Source organism: Convolutriloba macropyga, chromosome 10 (assembly GCF_964194025.1).
Source record: "Convolutriloba macropyga chromosome 10, txConMacr16.3, whole genome shotgun sequence".
Lineage (NCBI taxonomy): Eukaryota > Metazoa > Xenacoelomorpha > Acoela > Convolutidae > Convolutriloba > Convolutriloba macropyga.
In genome coordinates, this window is record NC_134477.1 from 3,094,902 (window position 1) to 3,118,591 (window position 23,690).

The 23,690-nt window shown below is 36.2% G+C and overlaps 1 protein-coding gene across 1 annotated transcript in view; it reads left to right on the top strand.

The window, feature by feature from the left end:
* The first annotated feature begins 13,901 nt into the window (after positions 1-13,901).
* Positions 13,902-23,690, top strand: part of LOC142348526 (uncharacterized) — a 127,293-nt gene continuing 117,504 nt past the window's right edge. The window contains exons 1-4 of the mRNA XM_075399899.1: positions 13,902-13,987; positions 14,570-14,752; positions 18,720-18,866; positions 19,353-19,409. Of these exons, the coding sequence (XP_075256014.1) occupies positions 13,902-13,987; positions 14,570-14,752; positions 18,720-18,866; positions 19,353-19,409 (473 nt within the window). The remainder of the gene's footprint in view (positions 13,988-14,569; positions 14,753-18,719; positions 18,867-19,352; positions 19,410-23,690) is intronic.

A 23,690-nucleotide genomic window follows, 5' to 3' on the forward strand; every position in this document is an offset into this window, starting at 1 on the left:
ATATATATATATATATATATATATATTATATATATATATTGTATATATATATAAATAAATATGAATATATATATATATATATATATATTCTATATATATATTTATATATATATATATATACATATATATATTTATGCATATATATATATATATATATATATATATATATATAGGGAGAGAGAGAGTGTTCGCGGAATCAATAGAAAGATGATGATCCGAAAGAGTTGCCCAAATTGATTAGATAGAAAAAAATTACAACTCATCGATAAAAACTCTTCTGAGGAGTGAGCAACTACAAATCACAAAAAATTCTGTCCAAAATACTTGATTTCGATGATGACTTTTGACCTCTAAATCACCAATAAAGCAGAAGAGCAAAACATTGGGCTTAAAAATTTGCCTATATAGATCACCTGAAATTAATTTTTCTTAATTTTGAAATCTTGGCGACCTAATGTTTACTGTTTTAAACAGGAAATTAATCTGGCTGAAAATTAAGTTGAACTTTGACAACATGGAAATACTTTACAATTGAAACAAAAAACCCAATGCAATCATTTTGCGAAAAAATTAGGCTAAGTACATCCTATAGAGATTATCACAAAATTGGTTATGAATTGAAAAAAAAATTGCGCTAAAAAATCACCAAAGATATATAAAAAATTGAAAACTTGAAAAATTAATTGTAATGAATTTGCACCCAATCGCAAAATGGATTAGTCATTTGAAAATTGAAACATCTTTAAAAGTTAAACAGATGACTTTAAGAAGACAAAACGTTCAAAAAATTTTTGGGAGAACCCACGTTAGGAACAAAATCGTTTACACATCTCTTTGAAACAAAGTCGCTAGTGAAATTTCGAAAGAAGTTTAGTTGAAGATAATTTTGTATGTTGAAGACATTAGCTGACGACCCTACAACGAAGACAATTTTTTGAAAAATGAAGTTTGCAGGTAGAAGAGCAAAACAACAAAAAGTAACATATGCTGAAAAAATCAATCGTAATTTTAGCACAAAAAGAAAGACGATTCTAATAATAAAAAAGAATTGAAATGTTGCAGATAGCGATAAAACTTAAAAAAGTGAAAGCTGTTTCTTATGTAAGACAAACAGAACAGGTAGATTGAGAAAAAACAATTAAATTAGAAAATTAAAAAAAAAACAAAATGGTTTTTTAGGTTGCGATGGCATTAAATTACCAAAAATTTTATTCCCACTGTCTCTTCATTTAACAGTTGCTTCCTTCCTTAAAAATTAGAGATTTTCAAGCGTCCCTGAAATTTCAGCGAATCATAATTCTTCAATCCCCTTGGGAAAAGTTAACAAACATTTGTTTAAATTACTTCATTTTTGTTTAAAAATTGTACTTTTTTGCATCGCAACAATTTGTTTTCCCCATTAAAAACCTCTTTCGAAAATGCAATCGGGAAAAAACCGAAAATAAACCGAAAATAAAGAAAGAATTAGAAAAGCAGTAAAACAGTTAGTGAAAAAGATAAAACAACTACAGCTAATTCAATTTTACCTCAATAACGGTTTCAGTATTGGGCTTTAAACTTTAACAAACAAGTTAGAGCATTATGCTCTTGGCTGCGCAGCAAATGAAATTTTTTATTGAAATTTACAAAAAAGACAGATTTTTCACAGACAATTCGGAAGATTCTCCGACAATACTTTTTTGTCGATTTGTTCTGCAAGGACTCATGGCTCTTTGTTAATGATTTACATCAGTGAAGTGTCAAAGGAATTAAGAAAACAGAATTTCCGTTATTTCCACCGATGATACAAAATTACATCATCATAAAGAAATCATCCAACTAAAAATATAAACAGATGAGAAAAAGCAGCGTGATGATTTTGTTAAATAAACTATAATCAAGTTTTTCTGAAACACAAACATGTAACTTTTTAAATTTCTAAACTGAAAAAAAAACTGAATTTCCATTTTCAGTTAATCTATTTTTGGCTATTTGGAATAAAGTGAAAAATCAGAAAACTTTAGCCCAGAATATTTTAGAACTTTATCTGTCACCGTTAAAAAGAGGCCTAACAAGTTCTTACTGCAACTAAATGGACTTAGCTCAACAGTTTTTCTAGCAAACATGCAAACGATGAATCTTGAGAAATATGGCTACTGGGCGTTAATAAATAGCTTCTAACAATTGATAAAAATAAAACCTAAGTTTTGGACTATTCTATTAAAAACCGTGTGAAAAATTGGTCCATTTTTTTCAGTGAAAATATAAAATCACCTTCTTGAAGAACGAAGTTTCGAAGTTTAGCATAAAATTTGAAAAGTTTTCTAATTTAAATGAAAAAGAAGTTCTGGCTAATACTTTTTAGTATGCTATTCTTTGCGGAAGGCGCATCAGTCAAACATATTTTGCGATGAAAAGCAAACTTCCACTTTTCAACTTCCAGTTTAAAAGTTAAAAACACTGAATGAAATTTCCACATTGGTCCGCCGCCTTTTCGTCTGCAAAGTTCAAAAGTGAATCTACTCAAAGACCTTATCTGATGACCTTATTTGGTACCGTAGGCGCCCGAAATACAAACCCAATTTTGTCCAAGAAAATATTTTGGCTCCAATTTCCTAGGGTCCTCGACCATATATTTTAATTGGATATTTACCCTCCTCCTTGACTCATATCTCATAAGGTCCTATCAGATAAAGCCGAGGCTTCGACTAGTTTGGGTGGTAATTAGAGGCCTTGTTAAATAAAAATTGGGCTTTGGGGCTTTTCTGACACAAAGTTTACGCCGCGCATGATATTACAAATAGCAAAATTGAACAGTTATTGGGTGCAAACGGTCTGTAACGGGGGGGGGGGGGGGGGGGGTTGGGTGCCTGCCTTGCTGGTAGGCAGACAACCCTTCAAGGAATGAAAGACACGCTCACACGCTTATTTATCCTTCCGAGTGAAATCTTGCTGTTTAGTATGAAAGTAGGACTATATATAGCCGCTGTTCCATTTCTGAGAAATGCTCATACTGCAATTGAGACAATATCTTGTGATAAATTGCGTGAAATATTTGTAATTGTGTAATTATTGTTTAGCGTCTAGAGTAGGAGATTATAAAGGGATTTAAGATCCCAAAAAAAGAAACTTCATTAATTTTCTCACCAAAACTAGCTGAAAACTAAAGTTTTTATTCTAAGCGTTCCAGAAATCCAAGCTCTTGTAATTGATAAATGCCCTCGTTTTTGGCACTTACTCCATTTATTGTTTTACCATTTTTAACATTTTTTGCATTTATTTATCAATTAATCCGTCTACTAGACTATATTTATGAAAACCGTTATATTTTCATTATTCTGCTACTCCTTGTCTTAATCATATTAGTTGTAGTCGCTTATATTTTTTATTTATTTCTGGCATGGATTTTGCGATTAGTACTAATCTTGATTAATTATTTATTCGCAGCAGACGAGCCACTGTATTCAATAATATTTTTCATTTTCTTTTTGCCTTTATTTTTCAGAGATTGAGCTCAACTGCACATCTATATACTTTACCTCTTTAAAACTCAAAGTGAAAAAAATACGAAATTTCATAGCTGAAACACATCTTGAACAAAATCAAGCTCCTGTTTTCAACACCCCAGGTTACGTCACTTTGTTTCATTGCCAACTAGTACAAACCTTTACAGTTCTGCCGGTTTTGAGTTATTTCGGTTGTGGATTGCAATTACAAAACGATGAACTTTTCCTGCAAATTTTTGTTAGTAGATATTAACCACTAGACAAAAGTGAACTCGATAAACGTTTCTCAGCAGATCATACTGAAAAAATTATTCAAGCTGAGATAATGTTTTATGAACCTGAAGTCTAAATTAATAATAAAAGCGAAAATACTTATAGCAAAAAAAATATGACTTAACACTTTTGAAATGCTATCCGTGACCTTATTCATTTCCATTCACATTTCTAAATTAGAGAAAAATTGTAACATTTTTTTAACAGCAACAGAATCTTGAAACTTTTTTTACAATGAAATAGTTTCTTCCATCGTAAAAAACGCAGTTTGCATTCACAATATGATGACACTATACCTTTAAGTGTGCGCATGATAATTAGTATTCTTGCTTCTTAAAAAGCGACTTAGAATGCGGCTTAGAATGTTTAAAAACGCTCAACTTGCCGCTTCTCTTTGGTCCTAATTCTCCCGCGTTATCCATGTGGCATACATATACTATACTTTGCCACTACCATGCCACTAACATGCCTCATTTTAAAGCCCCTAAAAGTAATGCTGGAAAATAAACCTCTTATATTTAACGAAAACATGGAACTGAAAACTGGAAATAACTAAAAAATGTCGATAGTATTTTTCATTTTCTTTTTGCCTTTATTTTTCAGAGATTGAGCATGTTCACAATCGCACATGTTTATATTTTACCTCTATAGGATTTCGAAAAAATAGTTTATCTATTCTTAAAAAAAATCAAGTTGTATAAAAATGATAATAGTCAGCAGAAATTGCTATGGCTCAGTTAGCTCACATTTAAAGTTTGCAAAAGTAAAAAAAAACAGACCTCCGTCTAAGTAAAACGCTCACCCTGAACAAAATTTAAATCAAGCTCTCGTTTTTAACATCCCAGTTTACTTCATACATTGCATTACCAACTAGTACAGACTTCTACAATTCGACAGACTTTGAGTTATTTCTGCGGCGGGTTTCTGATACAAAACTATCAACTTTTCTGCAAAATTTTGTCAGTAGATTTTTATCATTACACAAAATTGGACTCGACATACATTAGACTCGGTCTCTTTTGCAAGCAATGTTATTGCTTTATGTCAGTGAAGTCCATTTCTAATAAAAGCGAAAAAAATAAAGTAGAACTAAAACCTAAAATGATCGAAACCAATTGTTGTAAACTGTGGCACCCCATAAAATAACCATCGCTTGTAAACAAAAGAAAATTCTCCGTGTGTTAGGTTTTATTTGGACACAAACAACGAAGGCCCTTACGTTTTTTCGGTATCATCGGTATGTTCGGTTTTTGAACGTAAAAAAAATGTTGATACTTTCGGTTTCCTACATTCGGTAACGTCGATTTGTTAGATACGGTATGTTCGGTTTTTAACGTAAGAAACTTGGGGTACCGGGCTATTTTTGGGACGAAGTAACCACCGGCTAGGAGTCTTCAGTTACAGTGTACAGTTGAATGGAAGACAGGAGCAAAATACTGAAGAACACAAAGTCAACAAAAAAGCAATTACTGAAAATTCCGCTAAAATTTTATATTTCAGAAAGGAAAGTCATATAAAGCAAAAACTATATGACAGTGAGGGGCATTAATTTAGAGGGGCTACAATGGGATAAGCTCAAAAAAAGCTATGTGAATGACCTTTAGTGGGCATAAAAACTTAGTGCAACCTACTCAATTTTTTTAATGCCCAGCTGTCGACTGAACGCATACTCAGGCCGTCAAGTGTATGAGGCAAATCAAAAGAAAAAGATCAAAAACATATTTGGTCGACTAAAGCACAATAACTACCTATACGAGTTTTATTTGGAAGAAAAATGTTTTATTGTTTATCAAAAACAATAAAGCAGCCATTTAAAAGAAAAATGGGATATATTCCGCTGCTACCATCTACTCGCTTGGTGGGTGCATATTGTTTGCACCCCCAGACGCACGTATCATATTTTTACAAAAGGATTTGCTATGTAAAGGCATGCGTTCTATAACTGGGGGTGCATAACGCTCGTGGTGACACAACATAAGAGATTCCAATAAAGATTAATTGGATTTGAAAGCCACTTCGCTCGAATAGTTTTGTAGCCCTGAAGTATGAGGATCTTTTCCGTTTGTACATCTCAATTACGTTTTTCATCCTCACACCAACCCCCCCCCCACCCTACAGAGCACGTGTCATTTCATTGTAATTGGTCAAATATATGCTTGTTGATGCTCAAAATTGACTTAAAATTTTTTTTAAAAGACTCAGTAAGATTCCAAGTGGTCAATGGACAATCAGATGACGGTTTAAAAGCAGGTCGTAATTGTTTTTCTTTATTTTCCAAAATATTGTAACCTTTTTGTTTGCAAAAAGAGTTTCACGGGGAGTATATTCCAACTGCATTAAATTTTTTGATCAGATTCAAAATTTTGCGTAAAATGTGCCCATTATCTCCAGTTTAACTGTTTTTCTAAATATAGAGTTAAATTTCACTCAATTGTCTGGGTGATAACTACTGAATATTGTAAATGACTTAGTACGCGGTCATTCAAGACGAGTTTTAGTTGTTTCTTTGGAAACGACCTCATCCTGGGTATTTTCTTTGTGATATGTGCATTTCTCTATGCTATGAACAGAATTTGACTCGACTTTGAAATTTGTCCTCTCTGGTCAAATTTAATCGGAGTGAAATATTTGTGAATGCTAGTGTAATTATTGTTTAGCGTCTAAACTATTGTTTCGACTACTGTCTGAACTATAATTGTGTAATTATTTAGCGTCTAAACAAATTTGGCTCGACCTCAAATTTTGTCCTCTACTTTGGCTGGAACAGAAATGATTCTATGGACTCTGATAGAGGACAATAAAACCTGTTCTCAACTTTAGACGGTACAATTCATCTAGAAAATTATAAAGCGATCTAAAATAAAAAAAAATAAAGAAAGTTCATTGCTGTCTCAACACACACAAACCAAAGCTAGCTGGAAAAAAATCCTTTTATTCTAAGCGATCCAGGAATCCAAGCGCTCTTGTAATTGATACAATGCCCTCTTTTTTTACTCCTATTCCATTTATTGTTTTATCATTTCTTTGTTTATATTATTGTTTGACATTTTTTGCATTTATTTATCAATTAAACCGTTTACTAGACGATATTTATGAAAACCGATATTTTTTCATTATTCTGCTACTCGTTGTCTTAATCATACTAGTTGTAATCGCTTATATTTTGTATTTAGTTCTGGCATGGATTTTGCAATTAGTACTACTGATCTTGATTAAGTATTTATTCGCGGTAGACGAGCCACTGTATTCAATATTATTTTTCATTTTCTTTTTGCCTTTATTTTATAGAGATTGAGCAAGTTTACAATCGCTTATTATATTTTACCCTTACAGATTTTTGAAAAAAATAATATTATCTATTCTTGAAAAAAGTCAAGTTGTAAAAAAAATGATAATAAGCTAGCGCAACTTTAAAGTGTAAAAGAGCTAAAAAACAAATTTCCGTCCAGGTAAAACCCACCCCCGAACAAAATTTAGTTCAAGCTCTCATTTTCATCATCCCATATTACTTCATATATATATTGCATTATCAACTTGTACAGACTTCTACAATTTGGCAGAGTTATTTCTGTGGCGGGTTTCTGATACAAAACTGAACTTTTCCGGAAAAGTTTTGTAAGTAGACTTTTACCCTTACACAAAAGTTGACTCGACATACAATAGACTCGGTCTTACTTGCAAAATTATGTCCAAAATTAAGCAATCAATGTTCATGCTTTATGTCAGTGAAGACCATTACCAATAAAAGCGGAAGAAATAAAGTGGAACCAAGACCTAAAATCTTCGAATCCAAGTGTTATGAACTGTGGCACCCTAGATCAGAAACAGCCATTTAAAAACATAAGAAAAATATCGGTGTGTTAAGTTTTATTTGGACAAAAACGACAAAGGCCCTTACTTTGTCTCGGTATCATCGGTATGTTCGGTTCTTAAACATAAAAAAATGTCGATGCATTCGGTTTCCTATTTTCGGTTTTTTCGATTTCTTAGATTTGGTATGTTCGGTTTTTAACGTAAGAAATTTGGGGTACCGGCAAATTATGGAACAAAGTAACAATCGGATAGGGGTTCTTAGTCGCAGTTTATAGCTGAATGGAAGACAGAAGCAAAACAATGAAGAACACAAATTCGACAAAAACGCAATTATTGAAAACGCCGCTAAAGTTTTTTATTTCAAAAAAGAACACCATAAAACAAAAACTATTGGATCAAAAACTATCGATAAAATTTACAAAGCAATTTTTACGCTATATGAATATATATCATCTTTCTATGGTGGCTAAGATTCATAAGGTTTTTCTCTGCTACCAATGTTTTTGGCTTTTGATTGTCAAGACCGTCAGAAAAATAGCAATCGTGGTAGTATTTTGACTCATCACATTGCACACATATGCCATATGAATACATAGTGCCCAAATTCTAACATAAAAACGGAGTCTTTTCTAGAAAAATAAATTATACCGAGTTCAAAAGTTGAAATGATGCCCAAAATGATCCAACCACGTAGTGTTCACGAAACGTATATCCACTCCCTCTCCAAAACATACCACAGTTAGGGGAAATAATTTAGAGGGGGCTACAATGGGACAAACTAGAAAAGGCAATGAGAAGGACCCTTAGTGGGCATAAAAACTTAGCGCCACCTACTCAATATTTTCTCAAGCTCAGCTGTCAACTAAACGCATACTCAGTCCGTCGAATGTATGTGACAAATTAAAACAAAAAGAACAAAAGACGTATTGTAAAGATGGACTGAAGCTCGACAGGTACAGTATCTATTCGAGTTTTTTTCGAAGAACATAATAAAATCAATAAAGCTGAATCATTCAACCTTCTGAATAAATAATGGAATATATTCCTTTTCTGCCCACTACCAGTTTAGTTGGTGTACAATATTTGCACCCCCAGATACAGGTTCCATATTTTAAATAATGGTTTTCTATTTAATGGCATGTGATCTGTTACTGAGAGCACATATTGTACTGAGGCAAGAGATCTCAATAAAGACAGTAACGATTACAGGTATTCAAAACACATGCTTTCCTCGAAAAGTTTTGCAATCCTGAAAAATGACGGATCGTTTTTGTTTCGATCTCCCAATTATGTCATGCACCTTACACCTCCGTTTTTTAAAAAAACAAAATTGCTGTGAATCTCTACATTTTTGATATGTAAACACAAGATTCCCCTAAAAAATCACCACAAAGAAAAAATTTTATCGGGAGTTTAAAAATCTTTAATAATTTTGCCAAATCTGCGCATTATTTAAAAACCTTTGTCAAAAATATCTGATAGTTAGACTTATCTATATCAAAATATGAGAAAACACTGCATCTGGGCAGGATTTCAACCTTTGTTACAAACATTTTTTGTCTGCAACTAACGAAAAATTTCACAGGGCTCGTGAAAAAAACTGAAAAATGTTAAATTGACATCACGGTTCGGCGTTCGAGCCAAGCTCAAATCAGGTATGTTATAAAAAAATATATGGTTGTTATTTTAGATGCAATTTCACAGCATTACGCCAGGACACTGCGCCTCAAGTATCACTAATTTGAAACAAACTTTACCATGTCCGCATTACAGCTTTTATGTTTCAATTCAAACCCTGTGAAAGTACGAAAAAACAGCACAGTTTTGATTGACTCTATTTTTTCGCGAAAAAAGGAGATTTATATGGCTTGTGGTAGTGAACAATTCACTGCCACGTCATGGAGTCAATAAATATAAGCCATGAACAATCGCAGCTTTTTATGTTGCTCGATTAAAAATCAGCTTAAAAATCTTTAGCATGTTGCTCTTATGAGGGCACTCCAGATTTTTTTGGTGAGCTCAAACGTAGCACTGTATTTACCATCCACATAGTGAATGACATTGTATCCAGTGTCTAGATTGTGTCTTAAAGAGTGTAGAGCCTTACATCAAAAGTCTACGCTTGAGCTGCAAACGCTAAAAACAATGTTAACACAGAAGAACAACATCCCGTATTGGATCATACGGTCTCACGTGAACAAAAACTCTCAACGTTTCATCATAAAACTCTACCTAAAAGTCAATCTTTTTGGGTCCAATTTTTTGAATCGCTTCCTCTTTTTTAATGGCTTATAGTGCTTTTAATTTTCCTTAAAAATGCGTCTATCAGAAAAGTTTGATCTCGTGTTTGTGTACCTAACTACAATATAGAGCACTAGATCAGCTTACCCCAGAATTGGCTATCTTTAACGCGAAAATAGATCTCATCATATATAGCTGCAAAATTAATTTCGTCTCATCGGAAATATAATGAGAAGCGGGTCGAAAAATGGGAGTTTAACTTGATCGCAAAGAAAAACGCTTGTAAACCCTGAAAATAACGTTTGCGTCCTTTAAATGTTTTTTAGGGCAATTGTTATTGGTTCAAATGAAGGGTTAACTCATCCGTATTTTCTATACTTTAAGAATTTTTAAACCACAGAGAACCTTCATTCAGTTTCTGCATTAGAACTATTAAATAATTGTATCATAGTAATTGGTCTGAAAGCGTAATAAAGCATTGAAGAACCTTTCACTGGAACTAGGTTGCCGTACCAAAGTAAATGTGACAAAACCATCTTTCGATATATCAGTTCTAAGTTGTTAGTCGTACGTCAATACAACTTAATCGTCGTACGTCAACGCCAAATTCAACGGCTTCAAAACGGGAAAAACTAGCTTTATCTTTTTGGCAGTTATAGTCTAAGTCTAAAGCGGTAGCCGATTCAATCTAGTTCATCCTAAAAAAAGGAAAACTATTACGCTAAGCGAACGATTTTGAGCCCAATTGGAATTTATATTTCTCTAGAAGTCGATTATGTATTTTCTTACTTTTGAAACGTAAAAAATATAACATATTTAGACAGGAACATCTAAGCAAAACTTTTCGCTTAAGTTACACGAAATTCTCTTTTTAATGATTTTTAGTCATTTCTTTCACATTTTTCGGTAGCAAGGAACTACAATACACCAAAATTCTACGTACAACATAATTTTTCAGCGTTAGTTTTTCTCAAATCTGCGCTAAAACGTTAAGAAAAGAGTGAATTTTCCCTTTAAACGAGTTTTCTTTCTGGTTTTCTTTCCGCTTACATAGAAAAGATGGCTAAATGCTTTGTTTTTTTAAACTGTTTGCCACGGTGTTGCGATTCCAATTTTCAAGTACAAAAGTGACACCTCACCGCATCGCTAGCGAAGAAATTGTGCAGAAAGAATTAAAACATTCGGAAAAAAGTGTTCAAGATTTCTTGACAGTAATAGAAATAATTTGAGTTCAGAAAAGCGGTCATTTATGTTTTGCGATGCAGACAGTCAGATGAGTAGAAACTGTTTTTTAGATGGAAAAATAGCATTTTCATGAACCTCTATTTCAACAAGATGAGGTTCCTGAGAAATGCTACAAAATTATCTTCAAATTCATCAACGAAAAGGAGCAAGAGCTACTTGAATGGCCATAAAATAGTGACGATCTGAATACAATTGAAATTTTATGGGCAGTTTCGAAGCATTGACTACGAAAACAGAGAGTTATTTGGGACAATTCGGAAAGGAAAATGTGAAAAATTTGGAGCGAAATTGATGAAACTTTAGAAACCTTCTGCTACATTGAAAAAACATTGATAAATTCAATAATTTTTTTGCTACAATAGGAGCTAACTTAGCAAAAAAATTTTCTTCACCAAAACTGACACAGAGAGCAAAACAAATAAATTCTATGTTTTTCAGGACAATTGATGAAAAAGAAGTTACTGCCGCTATCGCTAAGACTAAGAAAAAGTACAGCACAGATTGCTATAATTTGAACTACGTCTACATCAAAGCTGTATCGGCAAGTGTTTCGCCGGTTCTGACGATGCTCTTCAACAAATGTTTTGAGGAGGGAAATTTTCCGAAGCCTTTTAAAATAGCATCCATAACACCACTCCATAAAGAAGGAGACAAGAGCAAACCAGAGAATTACAGACCGATCTCATTCTTACCTATCATTGGCAAAATATTTGAGTTCCTAATTTTTGATAGAATTAAAAACTATATAGAAAAATTCAAGAAACTAATAGCTAATCAATTTGGGTTTAGATCCAGCCACAACACTACCGACGCAATTGTTTCATTGTTAGAAGATATCAGAATGAATAAACAAAATAACGCAAATGAAATCAAGGTTACTTTTCTGGACTTGAAAAAAGCATTTGATACTGTCGACCATCACATTCTCCTAGAGAAATGTTCGGATTATGGATTGAGGGGTAAAACTTTAAGCATAATCGCTTCCTTTCTGCACGACAGAACACAGGTAGTAAAACTGAAAGGAAAATCTTCAAAATCCAGACACGTGTCGTTTGGAGTACCGCAGGGTTCCATCCTTGGACCACTGCTGTTTATTCTTTATATAAACGACATTTCATGTAACAATGAAAACAGTACAGATCATCTTTTTGCTGACGATACCGCTATAAAAACCATTGGAACTCCAAAAACAATAGATAGCAAGCATCAATTGGCTCTAAACAATGTTACACACTGGCTAGAGCAAAATAAGCTCACACTAAATATCAAAAAAACAAAGACAATGTCTTTCAGGCAAAAGAAAGCCAGTGAAGACGGCTTTTCACTTTACGCGGAAAAAATAGAAAATGTAAACAGTTTCAAGTATTTAGGCATCATTCTAGATCACCGTTTAAGCTTTTCCGAACATAGCAATATTATCCAGAAGAAGCTGAACCAGTTCACTGCTATGTTTTATCGTCTGAGAAAGTTCCTAAAAGTATCGCATATGATAAGAGTCTATAAGACTTATGTACAGCCAATCATACAGTACGGAGCCATAGCTTATGGGTCGACGACAAAAAACTTTCTACAGCCTATTGATAACAAGGTAAACAGATTGCTTAGAATAATCTTTTTTAAGAAAAAATTTCAGTCAACTACAAAAATACGAGAAGAAAACAACATCTACAGCACACAAGAACTCCATATTTACGAACTGCTAAAGTTACTGATAAAAATGATACGAAAAGAATGCAATGTCGAACAACTGAAAAAGGCAATCGCAGAAAAAAAGCTGATTGAAATTGATGGGATGATAAAAACAAAAAAAAAACAACTTAAAGTGAGTTACCTTAAACTAAGTAATTGCTCAATCACAGTAAGGTTGAGAAAACTATGCAACTGCTTGCTTGGTTTAGATCCTACTTTTTTCAAAAGCCTGAGAAAAATGAAAGAAAAACAGGTTAAAGTTTTCGCTACAAGTTTCCTTAAAAACTATGTTATTGGTTCTTTAGACATAATAAACTATATTTTTGGCTGATTGGAACGATCGATATTTGTAAGTTGTATACTGCCGTTTAAATCGAAGAATTGTGTTTTGGTTTTATTTGAAACTTTTTTTAGACACATAGTAGTCCTTTTCCCTGCATAAACCCAACAAACTCTTTTGTTTATCTTCCTCACAAAGGCGCCTGAAAACGATCCATAGGGGTCAATGGTGTCCTTTCGGAGCGCATGTAACATTTGACAATAAATAAATTATGTAAATGCCCGTTTGTATCATGCGTAATCCGTAAACAATTTATTATAAAAACTAAAACGTAATTACGCGTCATAGGAGAACAAATTAAACCTCAAAATGCTCTATTTGATGTTTACAATGCTTTTTAAAAATCGTCAGGTGTACGTAGCTTTTCAGTACCGTTTTGTATACCAATACCGCACGTAAATCTGGCGGGTGAATATGCACCCACTAAGCTTTTGTAGGAAAGATCCGTACAGCCTTATGTACAAATATGCACATGCGCTTGAGGTTTGCAAATAATAAAATGCGCCCCACCGATCTGGGTGTGGGGGCCAAACGGAGTATCAATTATGTTTCGCTCCCCCGGAGCTTAGTGGGAACATATGTTTTATGACCCCCCGGCGCACGTGCATGATTTTTTACATAGTAACGTGCTATATAACAACACATAATTTGTAACGGGGGCCAAAAAAACACTGAGGGCAGAAGCAGAATAGATCCAAACAGAAATGATAAAAATGAACTTTGTGCCCCTGTATGTGTCCCCAAAAATCTGCCTTTGTCCCCAAAAGACCTGAAGAAGATCTTGTTTGGAATGGAGCAGTCTCTAAATTAGAAGCATGGATAAAGAGGGAACAAGTGCACGTGCTTCCATCCCATGTCCATGCAGTCAAGTTGTAAAACAGCGTAACAAAGTGCTACACATGTAAATACTAAGCTGAGTCGATTACCCTTTTGTAGCCCAACCTTTTGCCCCCGAAATTGTGGAATTAATCAAACTACCCCTTTCTTCGAAATTGAGGAGAAATCGAGTACCACCTATTTTTTGGGTCTTTCCCCATTATAGCCCCCCCCCCTAACTTAGTGATCATATATAATGTATACACCCCCTTCATAGTTAACATCCCACAAGGGGGATACAATTTGGGGTCTTTCCCATTATAGCCCCGCCGCCCTCAATAAAATATAGCCCCCATTATGATGGTGTATTTAGCATGATTGGAGGGGGGTCTATAGGTTAAATGTCCACTAAGCTCACGAGAGGGGGGCATAATGGGAAAGACCCGTAGGATCTTTTCCGTTTGTGCCCCCCCAGTACGTTATGCTCCCCCCAGTGACAGAGCACGTGTCATTACATAGTAAATCATTATGTAAAAATATTGCACGTGCGTCTGGGGGTTGCAAATAATATGCACCCACTAAGCTGGGGGGGCACAAACGGAAAAGATCCGACCCGTAATTTGAGGAGGCTATGTTGGGCAAGACAATAAATTTTCCCAAATTACAGAGACGGAACCAAGATGTCTTCTTCGTACAACAAAACCCTGTCAGTGAGTGACAGAATGAGTGAGAAGACGAGGAGTGTGAACATATCTCTGGAACATGACGATGGATCAATCGAAGACAGGACTATCAACATCACTTGCAAACCAGATGGAACCATGCAGATCAGTGTCAGCTGCAAATCTAGGTTGGGTAATTCGGCCTCTCTTTTTCATTTAGGCCCCTGTAAAACTGGGGCGTAAAAACAATGGGGGCCAAAACAGAATAGATCCGAAAACTGTTAATAGCGGTATGGCTTAGGGGTCCCTACTGGGGCCTTTGTTAGTCAGTATCTTTTTAAATGATCTCCCTCACTGTGAAGCTTTCTCCAAAACGTATCTGTATGCAGATGACCTGAAGCTACTGTCTTCAGAGAACTTAGAAGCGAAAGTTTGAATCAATCTTGCTGGAATCGAGGAGTGGTTCAAAAAGCTCCGAGCCTATCCTCAGGGCTTCCAGAAGTACCATCAGCGAGTGGCGACCACCTGACACACCTGAGGGTCCTTAATCTTTTCCGAATACCCTTAAACAAAGAAACTGAAAAAAAACTGTTTCTTCACTCAACAATGATGTGGAGTTAAGAAAAAGATTTGATTCCATCACTACAGTTGGATCAAGAAAAAATCGGGTCTTTCCCATTATAGCCCCCCCCCCAGCTTAGTGGTCAGATAACCTGTAGCCCCCCAATCATGGTAAATATACCATAATGGGGGGCTATATTTTTATGGGGGGGGGGGAATTTTCATCTTTCAACTCCCGAAATTAAGAACAGAACAAAAGAGAGGAGAATTTGACTTCGAGCTAAACAAGATTATGAAATGTATTCATCCAAATGCGAACTTTTAAACCCAGTGGGAATCAAGAATATCTTAATTACTTTGGTGTGGAAGTACCTGCACCTATCATTTTTATCGTCTGTGGGCGTAACCAAGACGGCATACCACCAGCCTTCCTACATCTAACATGACACATAAGTTCTGCATAAAACACGATGTTTGAACTATGAAATCAGTGTGCAAGATAACCAAGAGCTGGAAAATAGCAGTTTTAACCCCAATTAACAAAAAAGTAATGGGAAGATTAGTTAAAGATATCAGACGTGTTTCAATTCGCACGTGCTATTTTTTTGCATACTAACGTGCTATATAACAACATATAATTTGTAACGGGGGGTCATAAAAAACACTGCAGGGGCCGAACCAGAATAGATCCAAGAAAACAATATAATTCAATGCAAACAACACCACGGTTTTGTAAAGGGAAAACCATTTTGGACCAACATCCTTAAATCCTTGTAGCAGAACTGTGATGCGGTTGACAGTGATAACAAATAAGAAATTGTAGCTGTTTACACTGATTTTTCCAACGCATTTGATACAATTTCTCGCTTCGAACTTTTGCAGAACGTTGCGAGTATTGGTGTGTATGGGTGTCTACTGGGAGTTCGTCTCGAACATTTCTCAGGCGGGAAACAGTTCGTACGAATGAACATATGCGCAGAAGTTTTACATGTGACACGGGGAGCACCGCAGGGCTATCTTCCCGGTCCCCTTTTTTCTGCATTTTCATCAGCAGTTGTTTGTCATCCCCAAAGCGTTTGTCATCACGGAGACATTTCTTTTTGCAGATGATCGCAAACTGCTGTCAAAAAGAAATGCTCTCTTGACTTTCAAGATGATCTATACGCAGTAGAGAAATGGGCGAGATAGAACAAAATAGACCTAGCCACAGACCAAGGAACTCGATCCGAGCTGAAAGTTCTGGGTAAAAGACTGCAAAGCAAGATCGCAATCAAGAACTCGGGAGTTACCGACAGCAATGACATTTCATGGAGACCTTATGTGGTTTTCAAAATTCGCAAAATCAATCGAGTTTACTAAATGCCGCAAACGAATTCGCTTCAAAGAGATGCTATGCTACACTTGACTGAGATCAGAGATAACTGCTAAATCAATCAATTCTCTTGAATAATCTTCCTCTGCCATGTTTATCCGATTCATGAATGTTTCATTTCCTGTGGAACTGGTCGACGACAAAAACTATGATCTGATAACGCCTGAGGCTATAGATGATGACTGTTGAACACATGAAGTTTTAAAATTGCCAAAGAGACGCAATAAAAAGGCACAAATGAATCTCTGTTTAGAACACGCAGAATAATAAATCAACTCGCCAATCACACAGATGTTTGTCAACCTGTAGGACTGAAAAATTGATCTCTGAAGATCATGTGGAAATTGTCAAACAATTTTTTTTCGAAAAACCAACATCTGCACGTGGCAAATCTATTGCAGTAGTAGCACATGTAGAAACAACGAGATATTGTTTCAATAAAACCGATAGGGACCAAATGCTCTCGGTCTCAAATTGACAATCCACAGCAACCACAAAAAATTGACTACAACAAATTTATGAACATCTTATCTGTTTGGAACATTGTGGGCATTGAAACGTTAACGCCACTAGGTATAAGTGCTTTTTTACATTATTCTTGCTGTATGAGAAAAATAAATGTAGGTGGAGGGGCATAAAAATATGGGACACAATATAGGGGGAAACAAACTATCATGGCCCTTAGCGCAAACCATAGTCCCCACCCGAATTTCGCATCTAAACATTGATAGGGGCTAAAAACTTGCGGATGCTATTATGGTAAAGAGCTGTTTATCTTTGAAAACGCTTTTATGAAACGAAATTGCCTTGTAACCTATTTCTTGAGTTCGCCCTAAGAACTGTAGTGGTGTGCACTCAGAGAGCAGAAAGCTGATTTTTAAAAAATTGAAAGCATATGATTAGGTGGTTTTTGGGATTAATTTTATATAGTACACGTGCGATTGGTTCAAAAAATTAAAACGGAAATAAAGACAAGCCATGTTGTTTTCAAAGAAGCCATATTAACAAAAATTTATTAATTTGGTCCTACCTCGAGAGCCATGGCAAAAATAAGAAAAACAATTTAATGCGATATGATTGGTGCGTTTTCGGAGTATTTTCACATAACACAATGGTGATTGGCCAATAAAAGTAATATACGGAAAGAAATCAGTCTATGTTAATTTCAAAGGATCGGTTTTTACTAAATTTTCAACGAGTAAATAAATTATGTGGCTATACTTTGAGGACCATGGCTAATCCACAGCGGCCTGTGAGACTTGATGTATATCCATCACAACCAAAAAAAGCTAACGCGAGAAACTGAGTTTTTATTGTGTGCCAAATGTATCATTTTTTAGAATGTGTAATCTCGGCTATCCGACAAATTTTTTGTTTTTTTTGTGTTTGCTGTGTGGGTTATTTGACATGTCATCAGCGATAGCAAGCACTGTTTTGGTTTCATTTGACAATGAAAGCAGTTTTTCATCAAAGTTGTAACGCAACTGTCCTATGAATAATCTTTTTTTCTGAGAAACGGGCTGAAAAGTCCCCATCTTAGTCTTCCTCGAGACTCTCCAACAAAAAAGTCAAAATTGCGCATTTTATCAACCTAACTTTGAGACATTTTACAAAGGGTTAATCAGAAAGATTTAAAAATCTCATTACTTTTAGACGTGTGCGCTCTAAAAATTTTTTTCCGTTTTTGTTTTTATATTTTTGCTTAAATTTAAAATCTTACTCTTTTTTGTAAATTTCAGGTTATAGTGTTGCCGCAATGCAAGAGCTGAATAATGAAAGACAGAAAGGTCTCAGAAGTCATTTTTAAAACTTTCCTCGCATTGAATAAAAATCGGCAACCTGAGTCGAGCAAGATTTACTATTTTTGGGGTCTTTCCCGCATTATACTGCATTATAGCCCCCCCCCCCATCTCTTAGTACTCACATAACTTATAGCCCCCTTCCATCATGGGATACCATAATGGGGATTTTAATTTTCTGTGGGAACTATAAATTAAAGACCCCTATTTTTGACAAGGCATAGGTCAGAAATGGTTACTGTTCGGCCTATGTCTTGCATACTCAAAACAATAAAAAAGATTTATGAAGCTCATTAGTCGCAAATCACTCAGTTTTCATAAAACAGGTACCTGCATGCACTATTTGCATACATTTATGGACCAAGATATTTATGACCCGAAATTTCGGTACGAATGTAAAAGATCCTTGTCGTGTTTATTTAGATCAGCAGCTGGTTCCCACATGAGCAGTCGCTCCAGAAGCAGAGTGGGGTGTGACACCTCTCAGCACTACCACAGACCAGGCAGTGCTCTTCTAGATCCAAACTCACAACGCAGCTACATGTCCAGTTTCGTACCTCCCCCACCTGCGTCTAATTTCAGGAAAAAAACTGTTTCGCTGTTCCTGAATTGGATATTCATTTGATCGGAATCGGTCGCTATAAAATAAGGGTACCTAAAATATATATGCCAATATTTTTAAAATTTTTTACCATGCATAATATTATATCACGCCCCTCAAGCAAACTGTTCATGCGGTCTTAGAACAAAATAGGAGGATTCCCAGGTTGAGGTCCTCGTTCAAAAATCCGGTTGAAAATACCCATCTAGACCAAAAATGCCTAATATCCAGACTTTGACTCGTCCAAATTTTGTGAATAGAAGGACAGTTGACTCTTGAGGGCAGGGGGGGGGGGGGCAAGTGGGCATAGATGTTCAAACTCTATTTTAACAGACAATATTTTTTTAAATTGAGGCTGAGAAATGACTAAATTTTCTATTTTCAATTTGAAAACATAAATTTGAAAACCGTAAAAGCATTCTACTTGAAACAGTTTCATTTCATTTATTTATCAGCCAGTCACAGCCACCATCCATTAAAGACTCCAGCCATGGTCCAGACGACACCGTCAGGTTGGTTCAACCCCATCAGTTGAAGCCAAATCCGATGACCATCTGAACACCAAACGCGAGAGAAATGAAATGGTTTCTGAATGCAGAAAAAGTGACACTATAGTCTTTAACTTCTTTAATTCCCGGGTCAAGGTTTTCTCGAAAAAATGGTGTAAGAATTGCGGAGAATAGCGGTGAAATATAATATTTATCACTGCAAAGCGCCCGTAACTTTTAGCGATGAATGCCGTAAAATTTTGTAAGATTAGCGGTTTTTAGCGGTGAAATTTTTCTTTTCACCGAATTCATCGAAATTCTTACTATTAAAAGCTTCCGTACATGGATTCGAACCCCTCACCTCCTGCATGGGAACAAATTATTATTCCACTGCGCCCTCTGTCAATGACATCTGGAATATTCCTTTTGAACTTAAATCAGATTCAATAAACGCTATGGGAAACAAATGCGTTGGAATTTTGTAAGATTTGTGGTTTTTATTGCTCAATTTTTTAAATTCAAAACGCGAAGCGTTGAAAATTGATATTTCACCGCTAAAACCCACTAATCTTAAATATACTGTGAATTTTGCCAGTAAATTGACGTGAGACTTGCACTCTTTAGGGGTAAATTTTTTTCGCGCCACTTTCACAAATAAAACTATAAGTTTTTTCTAGAGAAACTACCTCAAAAATACTCGATGTTTTAGACTTACCATACAAAAGGGATCTCTGACTAAGAAATTGAATTTTTTGATTTGCCTAACTCTTTGGTCCCATTAGCAAAATATTTTTGAAGAATATTATTCGCTTATATGCAACTAAAAACGGATGATTAACTAACCTTTTCTAGAAAAAGTTTTTAAGAGTTTGAATTGATTTCGGTATCTCCTTGACCCGATTAAAACAATATATTAATATATTTTTGAAAAAATTTATTTGCTTATATGTAACAAAACGGATCAATAACTTACTTTTTCCCGAAAAAGTTTTTTTGAGTTCGAATTGATTTTCGTAACTCATTGGTCCAATTAAAACACACTATTGTAAATATTATTTGCTAATATGTAACTGAATACGGATGGAAACTAACTTTTTCAAGAAAAGGTCTTTTTGGGTTTGAATTTATTATTTTTATCATTAGTTTTGATCGCATTTGGCGTACTGGATGTAGCGAAGTACCTTTTTGTGAATTTTATACGTTGTTTTATTTAAAAAAACTCTGTGAAAATAAAATTCTTTAATCTGCTGCTGGTTGCGGCAACAAAATTAATAACAAGACAACTTGGTAATGTGCGTTCGCACAAAATGTAAACTGTTAGAATATCGATCAAACTATAGTCTTAAACTTAGTAAGAATTAGAAAGAAAGTTTGACTTACCAGATTAGAAAGACAAGCAATATGACTTCGATATAAATGAATCGTCAAGAAATGGTGCTTAGAATCAATATTCGGTTCAAATTGGTGAATCTAGATAACTATTATTAGAGTTAGATTAGCTGATGTAAAATCTTCCCAGCATGTATTAAATGATGATGATATCTCCGGAAGTATGAATGAATTCTTAGAAAAGTGGAAATGCATTCCATTTATGGTTCCCTTTGCGACTGATTTGCAGAAGCAAACCATATTGGGTAACCTTTGCGACCCCCACTATAAATCACGGTGCTAAGATTAGTTTTGTATCTTGACTTTTTCACACTGATAATGGGTATATATACAGCTGATTTTTGAGTCCTTTTTCATCCCCAAATTCAAATCACCATCTTGATCTGATAATCAGATCCCTCCTGTAAATCTCTAAATTCTACTGTAAAATATCATTTTGTTATTCTCTCATTTTTGAGAAATTAGTTCTTTTACTTAGCTTTTTATTCCGCTTGCGAAAGTCCTCAACCCAACAGGTTTTCTAATAATATTCAATTATATGCAATTTTCTAAGTCATAAAATTAATTTCCAAAACAAAACTAATTTGATGTTGACAGTCATAATCCTTTTCTGCTTAATACCTTTTCTTTTCACAACTGTTTTGCCTGCTCAAACTCCAATGGATCATCAGACAGTGAAGCTGCTGACCTACACAGGAAAGGCACAGGACTTTCCAATCTGGAGCACAAGATTTGTGGCGATGATGCAGACGAAGAGACTCTACAAATCACTACTGGGGACAGAGGAGCAACCCAATGAGCCTGCGCCAATGGGGCAACCAATGATGAGAAAAAGAACCACAAGGTGCTGAAGAATGCATATGAGAAGGAAATTGCAGACAGCAAGGAGAAACAGAACAATGTATGGTGCCATCTGGCACTGACTCTAGATGCAACAACCCTCATGCTGATGAGACATGACTGTGTGGTAGATGATGGCATTGGAGATGGAGCAAAGGCTTGGAAGCTTTTGCAAGAGAGATTTCAGAGTGTGGAGACGCCGACAGTGGTGACTTTAGTGGCACAGCTTGCTCGACTGCAGCTCGAGGATTCTGAGGATTTGGACAGCTTCTTCATCAGAGGACAGGAGTGCTCACAAGGCTACAAGAAGCAGGGGAAGCAGTCTCAGAGACCCTCTTCAACGCCTTGGTCCTCAATGGTCTGCCAATGAGGTATGAAAGTTTTGTTATACAGGAAAGCTTCAACCTGGCAACGAACTTCACAGAGTTGAGGAAAAGGCTGCAGAACATTCATGAGAGCGCGGTGCAGAGACACAAGGGACAAAGTGGTTCAGTGGCACTGGCAGTGAAGCGTGACTTCAAGAAGGGACCCAAGAAAGGAAACTGCTTTGTGTGTGGGATCCCTGGACACTTTGCCAAGGACTGCAGGAAGAAGGAGACAGCACAATGCAGCAAGTGTGGTGAGAAGGGTCACCTAGACAGCGCATGCAAGAGACAAAGAGATGAAGGCAAACATGAGTCAGTGGCAATGGGTCCAACTCCAACATTGGCTACACCAGACGAGGAATGCTGGGCAGCTCTTACCCAGTGGAAGACAGCAGGCATGCTAGTGGACAGTGGTTGTACAGATCACATAGTGACGAACATCGATGCGTTCCTGGACTTTGTGCCCATTCAATCAGTGGTCAGAAATCCCAACGGAGAAGCTTCCAGAGTGGTGGGCAGAGGCTGTGTGAGGATCAGCATACCCTCAAACAAAGGGGAATTCCAATGCGAACTCAAAAATGTTCTGTGTGTGCCGGACTATTCTTCAAACCTCCTATCAGTCTCAAGATGCACGGAGTGGGGACATAGCTTCACTTTCGAGAGAGGAAACATCTGCATGGAACTCCAGAAGGGAACTCTGGTAAAACTAACACAAGAAAAAAATTTGTTTTACTTACCCTGCAGCGTTCTAGAATTCAAGATGAGTTCCAACAGCGAGAAAATTGACAGTGCAAGGAAGTGGCACAGACGATTGGGTCATTTGAATCAAGCGGATGTAGTCAGTAATTTACCAGAGACAGTGGGGGAATTCGATGATGTATGCAATGTGTATGCATTGGCCAAGATCACAAAGACTCCAGTACCAATAATGGTAGAGACCCAAGCAGAAGAGAAGCTGGAGAGGGTGTTCACAGACGTGATGGGACCTTTCAGAGTAGAGTCACTGTCAGGGTTCCGGTTCTGCATAGTGTTTGCAGACCAGTACACGAAATTTGTGTTTGTGGAATTGCTTAAGGCAAAGAGTGAAGCATTGGCCAGCCTGAAGAAATTTGTTCTCAGTGTGGGGACGCCCAAGAAGCTGAGGCAAAACAATGCGAAGGAGTTTCTCTCAGAGCAAATCAAGAGGTACTGCTTAGATGCAGGCATTCTACAGGAGAAGACCATACCAGAGACGCCACAACAGAATGGGTTAGCTGAGAGGTGCAACAGGACACTGCTGGAGATGGCAAGATTTTTGCTCATTGACTCAGGACTTCCCAAGATGATTTGGGGAGCAGCAATTCTTCACGCAGCAAGGATCAAAAACTTGGTTGTAAGACGAAGAGAAGAATTTTTGTTTGCACAGTCTTCATAAGGAAGGGGGACAGAGAAGTCAGCAAACTTGAACCCAAGGCACTGGAAGGAAAGTTTGTGGGTTACACTGAAGGAAAAAACGGATACCTGGTGTACATACACAACACACGCAAGGTGATGGCAGTTCGAGATGTGATCATCAAGGAGTCTGAACTGCGCTCAATCCCTGACAACAAAGAAACGGCTGACCTACTAGATGGTGGGTCGGAACTGGGAATCTGGCACCCAGATGATGGTCATCAAGACGATGACAACAGAGAACGACAGGACACATCTACTGCAATAACGGAGGAGTGGC